The sequence below is a fragment of the Sturnira hondurensis genome, unplaced genomic scaffold, assembly GCF_014824575.4.
Source record: "Sturnira hondurensis isolate 20B ecotype Veracruz unplaced genomic scaffold, ASM1482457v3 Scaffold0009178, whole genome shotgun sequence".
NCBI lineage: Eukaryota > Metazoa > Chordata > Mammalia > Chiroptera > Phyllostomidae > Sturnira > Sturnira hondurensis.
The window spans coordinates 548,673-563,166 of record NW_028081809.1 but is presented as its reverse complement, the minus strand read 5'-3'; the positions used below and the strand labels follow the sequence as shown (position 1 = coordinate 563,166).

Here is a 14,494-nt window from a genome sequence, read left to right as displayed (position 1 = left end):
TCAACCTATTAATATTAATCTAAACTAAAATTAACCTTCCCCTAAATTCTTCTCACACAGAAGAAGCCAAGTAATTTTGAAAGTTAAATCAAAACAAAGCAATCTGGTGTGCGACCCAGATAAAATCACAGACTGTGGTTACGGAGTGCTCTGCAGGGATCGCTGACAGAGCGCTGATTTCCTCCAGTCTGTTCTGGAAGGAGAAAGGAAGTGCCTTGGCCTTATCACAGTCCTGTTCAATCCCACGAGTGCTCGAGAGCTTGTGGAAACAGTCTTGCGACCCTGCCCTCAGCCCAGCTCACAGCCGGTGGGGCCGTAACTGATGGATCCGTGGCTGGTAAGGAGCCTCCGCAGGCAGGGCAGAGCACTGGTCTCAGGTGCAGGTCCCCGCTGAGGAACCGAGGAGGGTGGCCCGCAGGGCTGACCGGGGACACAGTTGAATGTACCTGCAAAGTGGATTAGAACTCAAAGTGGGCCCTGAGGCCTCTGGGACCTGTCAGTAATCTGGGGCAACTTCCGTCTGCACAGTTTCTCAGCGTGTTGTAAACATGGGGGTCGTGGGTAGGGAGGCCTTTTTATTTTTCACTTGCTGCTCCCCACAGAGAGGTGCTGAGTTGGGGGGACTTGCTCGTGTCTGTGGTGTGGGCACAGTGTGGGCTACAGTGTTAACCCGGTGGAACCACCTGCCAACAGCCGAGGTGCAGCAGTGCATCAGGGCCCCTCTTTATTTAGCTTCATGGAACCCGTTACCCCAAATCACTGGTTTCTCAAGTAAACTACAGCCACCAGAAATTCACCCCTGGGCGAGTCTGGAACATACTTGAGTGTTGGTAACTTTGGCTGTAAGCTACTTCATACCTGTCAAGGTCATTCTCTCCTCTCTCCCCCGCACCTTCTTTCCTCTTCATGGGACACCAGCTCCAGTGGCCCTGCTGGCCTTTCTCCAGCATGGAGGTGAGGTGCTCCCTTCCAGTGACCACTGCATTTCTGACTAAGGCAGGTCTGGCCAGTGATGGCGTCACCTGTGATGAGAGCATGTAGTTTGTAGAGGGGCTCACAGAGATGCCAGGATTGATTCTCTCCGACTTCTCCAAACATTCTTTTGGTTGCTTTATTTTTCTTTGAAGGTCATTTTGTATGACTGTTGTTTGTGGAGTGAAATCTTTTTCTGCAGGGGAGGTGGGAAGGCCCTCCTTGGCTGTCCCAGGGAGAATGGGGCTTCAGAGGCACTGTGCACATGGAGGGCTGCCTTCCATAGCTTTTGAGATGGGATTGGTTGTTCTATGAGGGCTGAGAAAATAAGAAGCTTTTCTTTTGTTGTTTCAGGTCTTTTTGAATAATTACCAAGCAGCAGAAGCCCACCCCCAAATGGTTGTCTTGCGGCTGTTGCGTTACATCCTCCGTCTGGTGTGGAGGATGCAGTGACGACGGGTTCCCCGCGGAGCCGAGACGCAAGCAGACGCTTCACTTGTTCAAGCCGACAAGCCCAGCGCCCCAGCCTCCTGGTGCCATTGCTGTGCGGCCAGCTGTTGTTTCCCGGAGAGGCCGGTGTGTCCTGACATGTGGAGGAGCTGTGTGTGGGCTTGACCTTGTCGTGAATGTACATGAAGATGGAGTCTCTTTTTTAGAAAATGTACAAATCATGGTTCTCTGGAGCAGGATTTTATGCGAGAATGATGTAAGAACAGTTTTTCAAAAAGGAAATGGAAATTTTTAACCAACTCATGAATGATTTTTATACTAACAATTTAAGAACTTGTTGCCTATTCTCAGAGGATTATGTAAACTCTGCAGTGGAAACTGAGCCAGCTAATTTCTGAAGCTGCCTTAGTTTATTTTTAGAGGCTACTGTACAGAATTTTTAAACGTGAGAGGTGTGTGTGACATGGCCACTCCCTCCCTGCCATTGCCTCTCACCTTTTTTTAATCATTATTACCAAAAAAATTCTTAGGAAATGAAAATGATTAAAGGGGCAAAGACTCTTTTGTCAGCCTGTATTGATGTGCCACTCCCATTTTGTAAATATTTACTTACCTCCTTAAACTCAGTTCATCTGGCAAAATCTCAGCCTCTTCCTGTGTGTTTTTCCTTATCTCACTTTGTGATGCTCCTCTCGTCTGTCTTGGGCACTGCTGCACAGGTCTGGTCCGGCGCGCGTTCATGACAGTGTGACACTGTCATGATAGACGCTCACGCCGTGACCTAGCATCTGCCTGCTTCATCCCCAGCGCAGTCGGTCTGGTGGCAGCTTACTAACCGGGAAGTGACGTGGTGCTGGTTTTCATGTGGTCCGGTGGACTTGTGTTTTACAAGTGTTCTGAAGGGGTAGTAGTGGTAATAATACAGAAACAGTATTAGGGCCCTTGGCACGGTTAGCTTTTCTGGTTGCAGGCTTTTCCCCTCATCACAGGAGGTGCTCTCAGCATGAGGTGCTCTCAGCATGAGGTGCCAGGTGCTGACATGCCCACCTGCGGCTGAATTTGGCTGCAGGTGTCCAAAGTGGAGTCCTTATGGGAGTTGGCACAGGCTGTAGACGGGGCTTTCAACAGCTGTTTCCTGGGCCTATCATGGCTTCCCATCCAACCCAGTTGGTCTGACTTTTGATGCTCACCACTTGGTTCCCCCTCTTCTACATCCACTTGGAAATACAGGCCTAATTCTGCTTTGGGCAGTGCCATCAAAATTCTCTCAGGCATGAGTCCGAAATGGTCCCTCTGGCAGATGTCTACTTGTTCATTTCTCTTGGGACAGTTGGGTGAGTGAGGCCTCCCTCTGTGCATCCAGTTCTTCATCCACGCTGGCCTGTGAGGATTGCAGTGAGTCGGGCCCACGAGCTGGTCAGTCATTTGACAGGACGTGAACCAACTGGGGAGAAAGCAGGGAAGGGAGGGGAGGAAGGAAGGTGCAGATCATTCTGTGAACCCTGTAACTCCTACAGCTTTTGAAACCTCAGATCATGAAACAGCTTTTTAAAAGAGATAAATGATTTTTCGAATGAGTCAGCAGTGCCAACAACCAGTGTATTTGCTCCTGGCCCATTGAGGACCAGTGTTTCACATTATTAAGTTGAGTGAAGAAATTCATTCATGTGTGTCTTCATAGTTTTATATAAATATATATGTATACATATATGTATATATGTGTGTGTATATATATATTTTTTGCATATACATTTTTTCCTTTAGGTAGAGATATTTGATCCCAAATACTCTTACTTTTAAAAAAATTTTTTTCCTCAGATACCTTCTTGGGGTCTTGAATATTTTTAAAACTGTGTTGAGTCTCAGCCCGTGTTCTGGAACCCCCTTGCTGGGTCCTGGAGGCCACATGGTTGTGAGCTGGTGGTAGGGCTGCGGCCGTGGGCCTGCCGCAAGTATACACCAAAGACACGTTTGGGTCTGGGCCCGTCCCCTCCCAGGACCTCCGTACTCGTGTGCTCACGTGCCAGTCTCTGTGACTGGAGCACTTTACCCTGTTTCTGGGAGCGCAGGATGAAGCCCGGTGCTGAGGGTTTGCTGCTGGCGCCGGCTAACCTGCGGCCTGGCAGTGCGCCGTGGACACAGCTCGTGGGGGAAGTAAGATTCTATGACTTGTAGGAAGTGGTGTTGTGAACAGGAAGTTGCACCAGGACTTGAGAGATGATTGGATGTCTCTGTACTGTATGTATCTGTTTATCAAGATGCCTCCTGCAGAAAGTATACCTACGATGGTATACCTTTTTCTTTTTGTTTTTTATTTCTTTCATTTTCTTGTAGAAAAAATAACTAGCTCCCTTTTTGAAAACTTATGAAATGCGGGTTTTGTGCCTTGACCACCTCTTCTCATATGAGGTTTGTAGAAAGTGTCCTGTGATTATCACAGAAATGCAATAAACATACCCAAAATAATTTCATGAGTGATTCTTCAAGTTACTTGTACTCCTGCCTAGATACCAGTTTATGAAGAATTTTTTTTTTTGGTTGTGGAGAAACCAGGTGAAAATTCTTTCTGATTTTAAAAAAATGTACACAGTCAAACCTCCTGCTTCCCCTTCTTAATATTGTACATACTCCGACTATTTATTAGATTAGGAAATCATATTTTACTTATCAACTGAGCCAAATGTCTGTGTGCAATTGTGTTTCCTTTACCTTTCTTGTAAAATTTTGTACAGCATAAATGAGCAAAAAAAAATCACTGTTTTTACTAAACTTTTTTAGAATTAAGGATTGTAAATATTGTAGATTCTTTTTCTGTGTAATGTGTCCTACTGGTCCATAGTGCTGTAACTTGTAGAAATATTGTCTATTTATTTCCTTGCTTATTTAATGTCTTAAGTTCTGGAAAGTGTTGACCCCCCTGATGTGCCCCCACTGCCCGTCAGTTGCTCTAACTCTGAGGTGGTGGCTGGTCAGCTCACTGCAGGCCACGTGGTCTTCCCAGGGCGGCCCTCTAGCTTTGGTTCCTGGTATTTCTGGTCAAATGGGTTTAAATTTTTGAGGTTTGCTCTCCTTTGATGAAGCTCATGTTTAGACACCAATGAGAAACCATAAATCTGGCAGGCTACAGAATTCTCCAAGAAATACCCAGTGACTTTCTGTTTGTTCCAAAACAAGCTAGCTTCTCATGGAAGCAAATTCTATTAACTCCAAGCCTTATCTTTTTTTTTAAAAAAAAGTGTTATTGGCAGTTGGGACAGATTTTTTTCATTGAAAATTTATACCTGACAGATCAGCATTCAGAGGGCAGGGGGCAGGTGGGAGGGGTTGCTCTGCTTCCAGAGTGACTTGAGGACCCCTCACGCCATTAACCCGTGTTGACGACTGGCGAGCTGCATTTTCCCACCACTGTGTGGCTTCTTGTGCTTTGAGCTATGGACTCAGTCATGTTCAGGGGCTAACTGTACAGGTCCCCCAGCTCTGAACCATTTGGTCCCTCATTCGATTGGTCTGATTCTTCAGGTTGATGTTTTTCTGCTTCAAGAGAGGCTGGGGCCCCACTGGGGTGGGTGGTAAGGTGAGGACGTTTTAGAGAGACTTTCTCGTGGTTCGATGCAGTTGGTTTGTCATCCCTGCTGATTTAGCCTGGTGCCTGTGTGTGTTCACTTCACATACACATGTGTGCAGCGGTGTGTTCACACATGATGCTAAACCAGCTGGGGTAGCTTCTGTTCTACTCCAACAGCATGGCGTGCAGGAAGCATCTTCAACCTCCCAGCAAAGTAACTTGACTACTTGTATTGGGCAGTTCCAGACTTTAGAAGCTCTTCCAAGTTCTATGTCCAGGCCCTGTGACCACGAGTTACTGGACCCAGACTCATCAGGTACTCCTGTGTAAAGAGCACTGATCTGTGTGTGTACTGATTCATCACTCACTAATGTGTTCCTAGGACCCAGCGTATGTAGCGTCTGTATTGCAATTTCCCTGGCTCACTTGTGTTTTGCACTGATGAATTTTGACAGGGTAATTGCCACTTTATTGTGCAATACTGCTGTAAATAACTGCAGATTTTTTTAAGAAACTCAATCTTTTATGTTCTTAATGAATTTTATATAAATAAAACTTGCAACTGGTTTTGGTGAGCTGTTTGATTTGTTTCACAGGATGGTGGTGGAACAGCTGAAATTATGTGTGAATATGTACATGCCCACACTTACCCTTTGCCAGTTTCAGAGTGTATCTCTCACCTGCATGGAGGTTTTGCAAGTTCTTGCACTTCAGAGGTTTGAAGTGGCAGGCGGGACCATGCAGGGTGCCTACTCATGTGTTTAGGTGGGACTCAGCGCCTGGTACGGGGTGGGGGGTGTATCGAAAGCCAGCTCCAAACCATGTTGGTTAATGATGACAGTAGAGACCCTGCCGTGTCACCTGGCTCACACCTGGAAGAAAACCCAGAAGGCAGGAAGTCTGCTTGGGCTCCAGGGGAAAGATCTTGTCTGCAACATCTGCCTAGACCCTGGGAACTGCCAACAAGGGCCCACTGAAGGGTCGGGCCTGTTTTGCACACTGGGTGTGGGCTAGGGCAGGGACGCAGAAGTTCAAGACTGGTTTGGGGGTATAAGTTACAAAATCCTAAATAAGTAATTGCATAACTTAACATTTTTACTCACTGGACTACGTGCTGGAAAAGTTAGAGACCATGGCTGAGGTTGATTTTATAGCAGGGCATGAATCCGGCCTTGTTGATATGTGTGTGTGTGTGCACACCTGCACATTCATTATTTTCATTAAGGTGTTCTGGCTCCCATCTACTTCCAGTCCAAGGCAGGAGAGTGAATTTTTCCAGACTTTGCAGTGTGCGTGTATGTGTGTCTTTTACAGAGGTTTCCATCATACTTAGCTGGGTTTTCATTTTCCCTATTGATAGCTAGCTCTTCATATACTCTGAGTAAAGATCTCTTACATGTTAGAAATATTTCTCCCTTCACTCTGTTGCTCATCACTTTTCTTCAGCATCTTACGAAGCTTTGCGAACATACAGAAAGCTAAAGGAGCTTAACAGGGCGCCACACGCCCATCGTGGCCTAGACCACCACCTTGGCTTCATTCCGCCTGCCTGAGCACATGCCAGCTCGCCCGTCTGTCCATCCAGCCGACTGGGATGCATCTCCCAGTGAGTGAACTGTAGTCATCAGCACCCTTTCTCTGAATGCTTCCCATGTATATAATTTAGAGTTCGTTTTTCATTAATTTTTTTTCATTTTTGAGGTGAAATTATATAAAATAAAGCATACAAATCTTAAGTGTGCATTTGCTAAGTTTTCACCAACGATACAGCTGTCACCCAAAGCCTGGTTATCATCATTTCAGAAAGTTCCTCATGCTCCTTTTTCCCATCCCCCGAGGCTATTTCTATTCTGATATTTTTCTGCCATGAATTAGTTTTTGTGCATCCTTTGGGATCATGCACTATATGGTCTCCGTGTCTGGCTTCTTGTTCAACATCCGGATTTTGAGAACCACATTACAGTTCTCAGAAATTACCTTTTGATTGCTGAGTAGTGTTCTGTGGTGTGAACAGACCACACTGTGCATTGTCTTAGGAACGAACACCTGAACTTGCCACGCTTTGGGCTGGATGAAGACAGCTGCGTGTGGGTGTCTCCACGTGCCCTTGTGGACGTGCCCCGTCTCTGTGCTGCCTCGCTGCCCGTCTTCTCACTGGTGCTGTTCATGTGATGGGGCCGTCATCGCCAGTTTGGCAGCCAGTTTTGTCTAAAATGTCCGTATTTTGTATTTTAAGTGCCTTCCCCTGTGCCAAAGTTTTAAATACATTTTATTTATATTACCCTCTAGTTTTTAATCTGTATCCACCTGAAATTTTTGCAGTGACATGCAGTAGGAATCTGACTTTGCTTTCTTTTCACCATGGAAAGAGAGAGGGAGAGAAATATCAATGTATGGTTGCTTCTCGTGTGTCCCCTGCTGGGAACTGGCTCCTGCTGGGGACTGGCTTGCAACCCAGGCATGTGTCCTGACTGGGAATCGAACCGCAATCCTTTGGTTCACAGGCCTGTGCTCAATCCACTGAGCTACACCAGCCAGGTATGTTACGTTTTTAACTTCTTGTCCTTATTATTCAAGATTGTTGTGATGATTTTACATTTTGTCTTGTGAAATTTTTTTATCCTTACCTGAGGACATTTTTTTTCATTGCTTTTAGAAAGAGGGAGAGAGCAGGGAGAGGGAGAGAGAGACATCGATGTGAGAAAGAAACATTGATCAGTTGCCTTCTATATGCACCTGACCAGGGAGGGATTGGGCCTGCAACCTGGGTATGTGCCCTGACTGGGAATCGAACCCTAAGTCTTCTGGTGAATGGGATTACGCTCCAACCAACTGAGCCACACTGGCCAGGGCATTTCATGTGAATTTTTGAATCAAGTTTCTTGAAAATCTTTTTTTTGGGGGGGTGGGTCTTGTTTGTGATGACAGTGCCTATAAACTTAGGAAAGGCATTGCCATTTTAACAGGATGTTTTCCAAGGTGGGTAGTATTTTCCCCATGTGTTAGGCTTGTTTTTTGATGCTTTTAGTGCCCTTCCCATAGATCTGCACGTTTCTTGTGAGCTTTCTCTAGGGAGGAGTTGGGTTTGCCCAAGCATCCATCCCACGCAGCGCCCTCTTTCTTACACCACAGTGGCGCTTTTGTGCCTGCCTTCCGCTGCCACCTGCTGCCGTGGGCTTTTCCCTGCCCCCACTGCCCCTGAGAGCAGGCCCATGGCCTCAGCTCGTCCGTTCCAATGCTCCTCCCAGCTCTTGGGGTCGGAGCAAGTTGGACAGGAAGGCCGCGGAGCATGTTGGCATTCCCCGGCCGAGGTGCCTGGCTGTCCGTCCGACTGGCCGCAGGCCCGTCCCTGGTCCCCAAGCTTCCTGTTTGTTCTGTGGACCCAGTGCCTGCCCCTCCAGTTCGTTCTCATTCTCTTTGTGTTAAGTTAACCACAGTGGGTTTCTGTCGCTGGAAGTGATGAGCTGGCTCGTTTCTACCTGTCAGGAAGGACTGAATTAAAAGGCTGTAAGGAGTTCTCTGCAAACAGTACCAACTCCGGTGTGCAGCGACAGGCTGTTGAAATTCCCTGTTGAGCAAGAGAGAATGGAGCTTCGAGAAGGGGGAACAAGGCACAGGGTGGTCTCTGACCTCAGTGGGGCGGCTCCTGCTGCTGCGTCTTCCTGAGAACGGTCTTTCCTAAGGTGAGCCCCGAGGGCTTAGAGGAGCTTACCACCAAGGAGAAGATGCAGTAAATGAGAATGACAGAGGTTCTGGTTTCTAGGCTTGTTACTGCATCACGTAGTTCTCAAAGGGACTCAGGTGGCAAAGTCACACCAGTCTCTGTGAGTGCAGGTCTTCACGGCACGGCTGCTCCCAGGGCAGTTGCCCTGCCTCCCGACCACCCAGCCCACAGGGGTTCGGGCCAGCAGGGCCCCTAGGCAGGTGGCCTGTCACCGAGCGGGACAGCCGGGAGTGCTCCCAGGAGGCCTGGGACCTGGGTGGAGGGAGAGCTGCCCAGAGGAGAGGCGATGGGATGCCTCCGTGTGGAGGGAGGGAGAGTGGAGTGGAGGGAATGGGATGCCCTAAGGAAGACGAGCCAACGTGGCTGTGGGGGTGGCACCTCCCGAGAAGAGCAGGGAGTGAGGAGCGATGGTTGGGCAGGGCCTGGGGTAGAGAGGAACTCGTGGAGGACTGTTTTGTGGAGCTGCCCGCTCAACCCAGGGCTTATCCAGAAACAGGATTATCAGTTTATTTTAAATGGAAAATGGGTGTGGGGGAAGAAATCCCAGCCAGCTGGACTGTAGACCACCGGCCGAAGGAGGAAAGCCTGCAGCATGAGTACTTGGGAGGACGGGCAAGACCCGTGCGGAGCATCTGCAGAGGACAAGGGGGTCCCCAACTCTGGAGGACATTACACTCCCCAGGGCTTTTATGAAATGCTCACTTCCAAGGTCCACCTCTTCAAAATGACGGTGCAGCCCCAGGATTGTAGTTTTTAAAGCTCCCTGAGTCACCGCAGTGTGTGGCAGGGTTCAGGAGCTGCCGAGTCAGCTTACTCGAGACGCCCACGGCTGACTCGAGAAACTGTGGGGCAGTGGTGGCATCGCTGGGTCAAATGCATCACCCCAGGGACAGTGCTCTGAGGACAAGGCTTGATAAAGTGCCTTCTGTTTGTTTTCTTGTAGCTGCAAATCATTCAGTTCTCATTTGTTTCCCTCTGTCGTGCCCTGGCACAGGCACCCACACCTCCTGCCAAATCTGGGTGAGTGGGAGGACAGTGCACTGGAGGGCCCAGGGCCACAGCCAGGTGCTTGGTGAGGTGGCCCCAGGCTGTAGGCCCAGGAAGAGCCCGGAGATCATCAGGTAGGACAGAGCCTCCTCCCAGGACCCAGTGAGGTCAGGGAGGGGGCAGGGGCTGCAGCTGGGCTCACGGGGAGGTGGAACAGGTAAAGAATGAAGATGTGGGTTACCGTGTGCTTGACACTGGCCTTGCACAGTAAGGCATGATGTGAGGGGATCTCAGGAGCAGGAAAAGGATTGGGGTCCCCTGAGAAGCTGGGCAGGAGGCTGTGAAACAGCCAACGTGTGGGGGCATGCGGGTCTCAGCACTCAGAGCAGGAATGTTGTCCCCTGTAAGAGAGGTCACAACCCCATGGCCCCCAGTTGGAAAGGAGCCCTTCAAGGGGACCATCAAGTCGTGTGCTTGCTCAGTGCTGTGCAGGGGTGCTGCCTGTCCACCCAGAGTGCCTCTGTGGACACTCTGACAGCCCCCACAGACACAACCCGCCCCCCCCCGTCTGCCGGGGGAGGGTGTCCTGCCCAACCAGTCTGGGGGCGAGTGGGCTTCAGGCCAGCAGCGCTCCCCAGCGACTCCGGATTCAGGCTCCCTTCACTGAGCCTGGGCCTGGCCTGCCTTTGGCTTTAGGTGAGGGCTCTGGTCCCTGCCACAGGGATTTTAATAGTTACATCTAAAGTTGCATCTCTCTGGCCTCTGGACTGCAAGGGTCTGGGCAGCATCCTCCTGATTCAGCAGGGCCTAACCTAGTGCCTGGTACCTAGTAGGCCCTCACACATGACCTTAGTGGGTGTGTGCATTTAAATGTCCAAGTTGGATCCTGTGGCAGATCCTCTTTTAGGACAGCCCAAGTCTGTACTTGGCTGCTAAGGCATAATTCACACTTTTTTGCCACCTGAAAAAAATTACAGACTTCTTTCCTAAGAGGCAGGTCCAGCCTTTGGCAAAATGGTTCTCCTCTTTAGGGACCTCTGTGGCTTCATGGTGGCTCCTTGCACACCCCACCTGCTCAGGCCCGGGGCTGGGCAAGGCCTCCTCTCAGCCCTCTTTTTACCGGTTGCTGCCCAGAAACTGGTGCTGGCAGTTCTGAGGAAAATCCCCTTAAGGACTGGTGACTGCAAGCCCCTTGATGGCGCAGCGTCTTGCAGCTTGGTGACACATGTGTTTTGGATAAGTAAGCTGCTGTCTCAACTTGGTGCTGGGATAGACCAAGTCTGCACTGGTAACAGGAAAAGGGAAGTAAATCCGACGACATGGGCGTTTTCTGGAACAGCCAGACTCTGCCCCCAGCCCCAGAGGTGCTGCGCCCTTTCCAAAGTGCCCTTCCCCAGTGTCTGCGGGGCTGACTTCCTCAGCAGCTTCACGAGTCTGCTCAAATGTCACGTTCCCAGTGGGGCCCTCCCCACTCAGCCCCCCACCCCACCCGTTTCGTATTGTGTTCTGGGAGGCTTCAGTGTGGGACTTCAGGTGGCTGTGGGACTTCAGGTGGCTGTGGGACAATGCGGGGAGCATTCAGGCCCCACTCTCAGGGGCTCAATGTTTGGTGAGGCCTGGGCTACATGCACCATGAGAACAAGGGCTGTTGGACCCCATTTCTTTATCCCCATCCCCAGCACATAGTAGGCACTCCAGGAACATCTGTGGAATGACATCTTTCTTGAGTCCGGGAGAGCATGGCTGCCCTAGCACCTGGACAAGTTATGGGAGGCCTCCACTGGGTGGGGACAGGAGAGCCCGCCATCCGCCTGCTGACCCTGAAGCACCCCTCTGTGGGACCTGGCGTGTGTGGCCCTTTACTGTGCATAGACGGAAACTCTCCAGACAGAAATTTCTCTTCCAAAAGAAATCAGGCTTAAAATACAGGCCCCCCAGACGGACAGGGCACTCCTGGGCCCCGCGTCTGTCGCCTGGCAGCGTCTGTGCAGAGGCCTCCAGGAGCCCTTCTCAGCATCAGAGGGACCGGGTTCGTGCCATCTTCATGGGTCACAGCCCTGCTGCCTCTGTCTGGGACTAACCTGTCATTTGGGGCCAGGAAAGTTTAGACAGACAGACAGGCTGAGATGTGAGAAGATGCTTGCCCCCCGTGGCTGAAACCTGGTGTACGGCCTGTGAAGCCAGTTACGCGTGGACCCGGGAGGCGGGAGGGACGGCAGGGAGAATCCGACACCCGGAGTCGGTTGGTGGGAAGGAGCCCTGATGGATTACCTGGAGATGCCCAGGCTGCAGCCCCGATTTCTGAAAGCATCCCGACCCAGCAGCAGATGTGACATGAGGGACTTCAGCCTCTGAGAGTCGCCTCTGCAAATAATGCCACACTGACTTAAAAATCATCCATGAGCAGGAACAAAAAACACTTTCATTGTTACAAAACTGGACTAAGGTTACATTTTTCCCTGAAATTACTTTTCAGAATTTATAAATATAACTTAGGAGGAGGAAGGAAACAGCATTCATAAGATGGAGTACAACAGTGTTTTAGGTTGTTTATGCGTTATTTTGTCTGATTCTGAACCTTTGAAGAACTGAAGGACTATATAAAGGAAGCTGCATGGTTTCTTTCCAAGAAACTTCAAATAAAAACCCAGTTTCAGACAGACAGAATTCTTTACCCTTGTTTCCAAATGCCAAGAACCTTCCTTTTCATGTTTTCTGTGACTGAAAGTCATTTTCCTGAAACCCGCCATGATTTTCTGTTGAAAATATCCAAAATTAAAGCAAGCCTTGCCCAGCGTGAGGGGACTCGGTGCAGGACTCACTCCCATGACTCAGAGGGAGTAAAAGGATGACGGACGGCACAGCAGTAATCGCCGTTCAGCATGGTCAAGTTCTCGGCTTCAGGGTGTGAAGTGGATGAGAGCCACTGGCCTGTGCAGATCTACCTACCGCCCCGAGCCGCGCGCTCTGAGTTCTCACTGTTACCCCGCGGCTGCGTGCCAGAGAGGGGCCTCTCCCTGTGCCGCAAGCCCAGCTTCTTCAGAACCTCCTCAGTCACTTTGTCCTCACAGTGGGCCACAGACTGAGGACACAGCACCCTCCCCTTCTAGACATTATCTGTGTCATGTTAGGGGCTGCTCTGGTCATTTAGTGTCGTCGTATTTCATAGGTGTGTGTCCTTGTGCCATTCAGGAGCCCGTGATCATTGGTAGCCGTGGGACATTTCTTTTTTTACTTTTTAAAATGTATTTTTCAGTGACAGTTAACATTCAGTATCATACTAGTTTCAGGTGTACAGCACATGCTTAGACATGTATGTAACTTTCAAAGTGGCCTCCCAGGAAGTCTGACACCCGCCTGGCACTGCACATCGTTACTGCAGCTGCGCTCACTGCACTCGCCGAACTGCACGTTATGTCCCCGTGACTGTTTTTATATCTGCCCATTCAGACTTCTTAGTCCCCTCCCTTCTTTCACCCCGACCCCTGACCCCTCTTCCATGACAACTGTCAGTTTGTTCTCTGTACTATGAGTTTCTGTTTTGTTTTTTGGATTCCACAGATAAGTGAAAATATATGATACTTGTCTTTGTCCAACTCATTCCACTTAGTGTAATACCCTCTAAGACCATTGATGATGTTGCAAATACTAAGATTTTCTTTTTCATGGCCGAGTAATATTCCACTGTGTGTGGGTACCTCAGCTTCTTTATCCACTTGTCTGTTGATGGACACATGTTGGGTTCTAGTGTGTCCCGTTGAGTCCCAAATACTCTTACCAAAGGCTATGCATAAGAAAATAATGACCAATGGCACTGAGCAACATTCATGCCTTCCTGGAGGAAGGCAGATAGATCCAAACAGATGAGGTCCCCATGGCCTGCAGGCCACACCACGTCTCATGCCACTCAGCCCCAATCGTGATGAGGTGGCATCCAGTCTGAGCTGACCTTGTCTCACATACATCCAGCCTAGGGAGGAGAGACGTCGGACATCTGCTCCTCTGAGACTGCAGCGCCACCTTCTTTCCAGGCGCCCACGGTGCTTTCGGACGCTGCCGAGCATCCCACACTCTCCTCCAGCCACGGCCCAGGATACCTCCGGCACGTCTGGTCGGTTCCTTGGTGCCTTCCAGATCTGGCGTAGCCCCCAAAGTCTACCCCACTCCCTTCTCAGGAGCATTTCTCCCTCCCTTTCTGGGGACACTTGTCCCTACAGTCTGGTGTCCCAAGACTTTGCTTGTCTCCCACACACTGGCTTTGTCTCAGCAGCTTCTCAGGACAGGTTTGTTTGTGCTGCAGAAACCAATAAATCCCATTGCTCCATGGCTTAACGCTGAGCAGGGATGTTAACAGGCAAAGGAGCAGGTCTTGTACCCCAGTCCATCATGGTTTGCATGGAGGCTGTGCACCCACTGCCTCATTCGAGCCTCTACCATCTGCAGCGCTGCCAGGATCACGGCGGGAGGAAGAGAACGTGGCATCCGCTCTTTAAGCGTACACCCAGGTGCTACTCGACCCTCCTGCTCCCATTTCACAGACTGAAGGAGCCTATGGCCACACCTAGCCCGGAGAGAAGGAAGTGTGGTCCTATAGTAAGCAGAAGCAGAAGCAGTAGAAATATTAGTGACTATCCCTCAGGGCCCCATCCCAAATAAATGCAGTCCCAGAAGGCCGAGGGCCGTGTCGCATCTCACATGTTCTCTTCCCTGCAGTGCCTGCCGAAAGCTCAGGGCCCCTTCTCTGGACTAGAAGCAGTCTCCCCTTTCCCCAAACCGGGCTCCGGAGCAGGTGATTT

General features: G+C 49.9%; 1 protein-coding gene across 5 annotated transcripts in view; it reads left to right on the top strand.

The window, feature by feature from the left end:
- BCL2L11 (BCL2 like 11) overlaps positions 1–4,643 on the top strand; it is a 45,439-nt gene extending 40,796 nt beyond the window's left edge. For all 5 annotated transcript variants that reach the window (XM_037056738.1, XM_037056737.1, XM_037056734.1 and 2 more), the window contains one exon: positions 1,327–4,643. In XM_037056738.1, coding sequence (XP_036912633.1) covers positions 1,327–1,425 — 99 coding nt within the window. In that variant the 3' untranslated portion in view covers positions 1,426–4,643. The remainder of the gene's footprint in view (positions 1–1,326) is intronic.
- Positions 4,644–14,494: the final 9,851 nt, after the last annotated feature.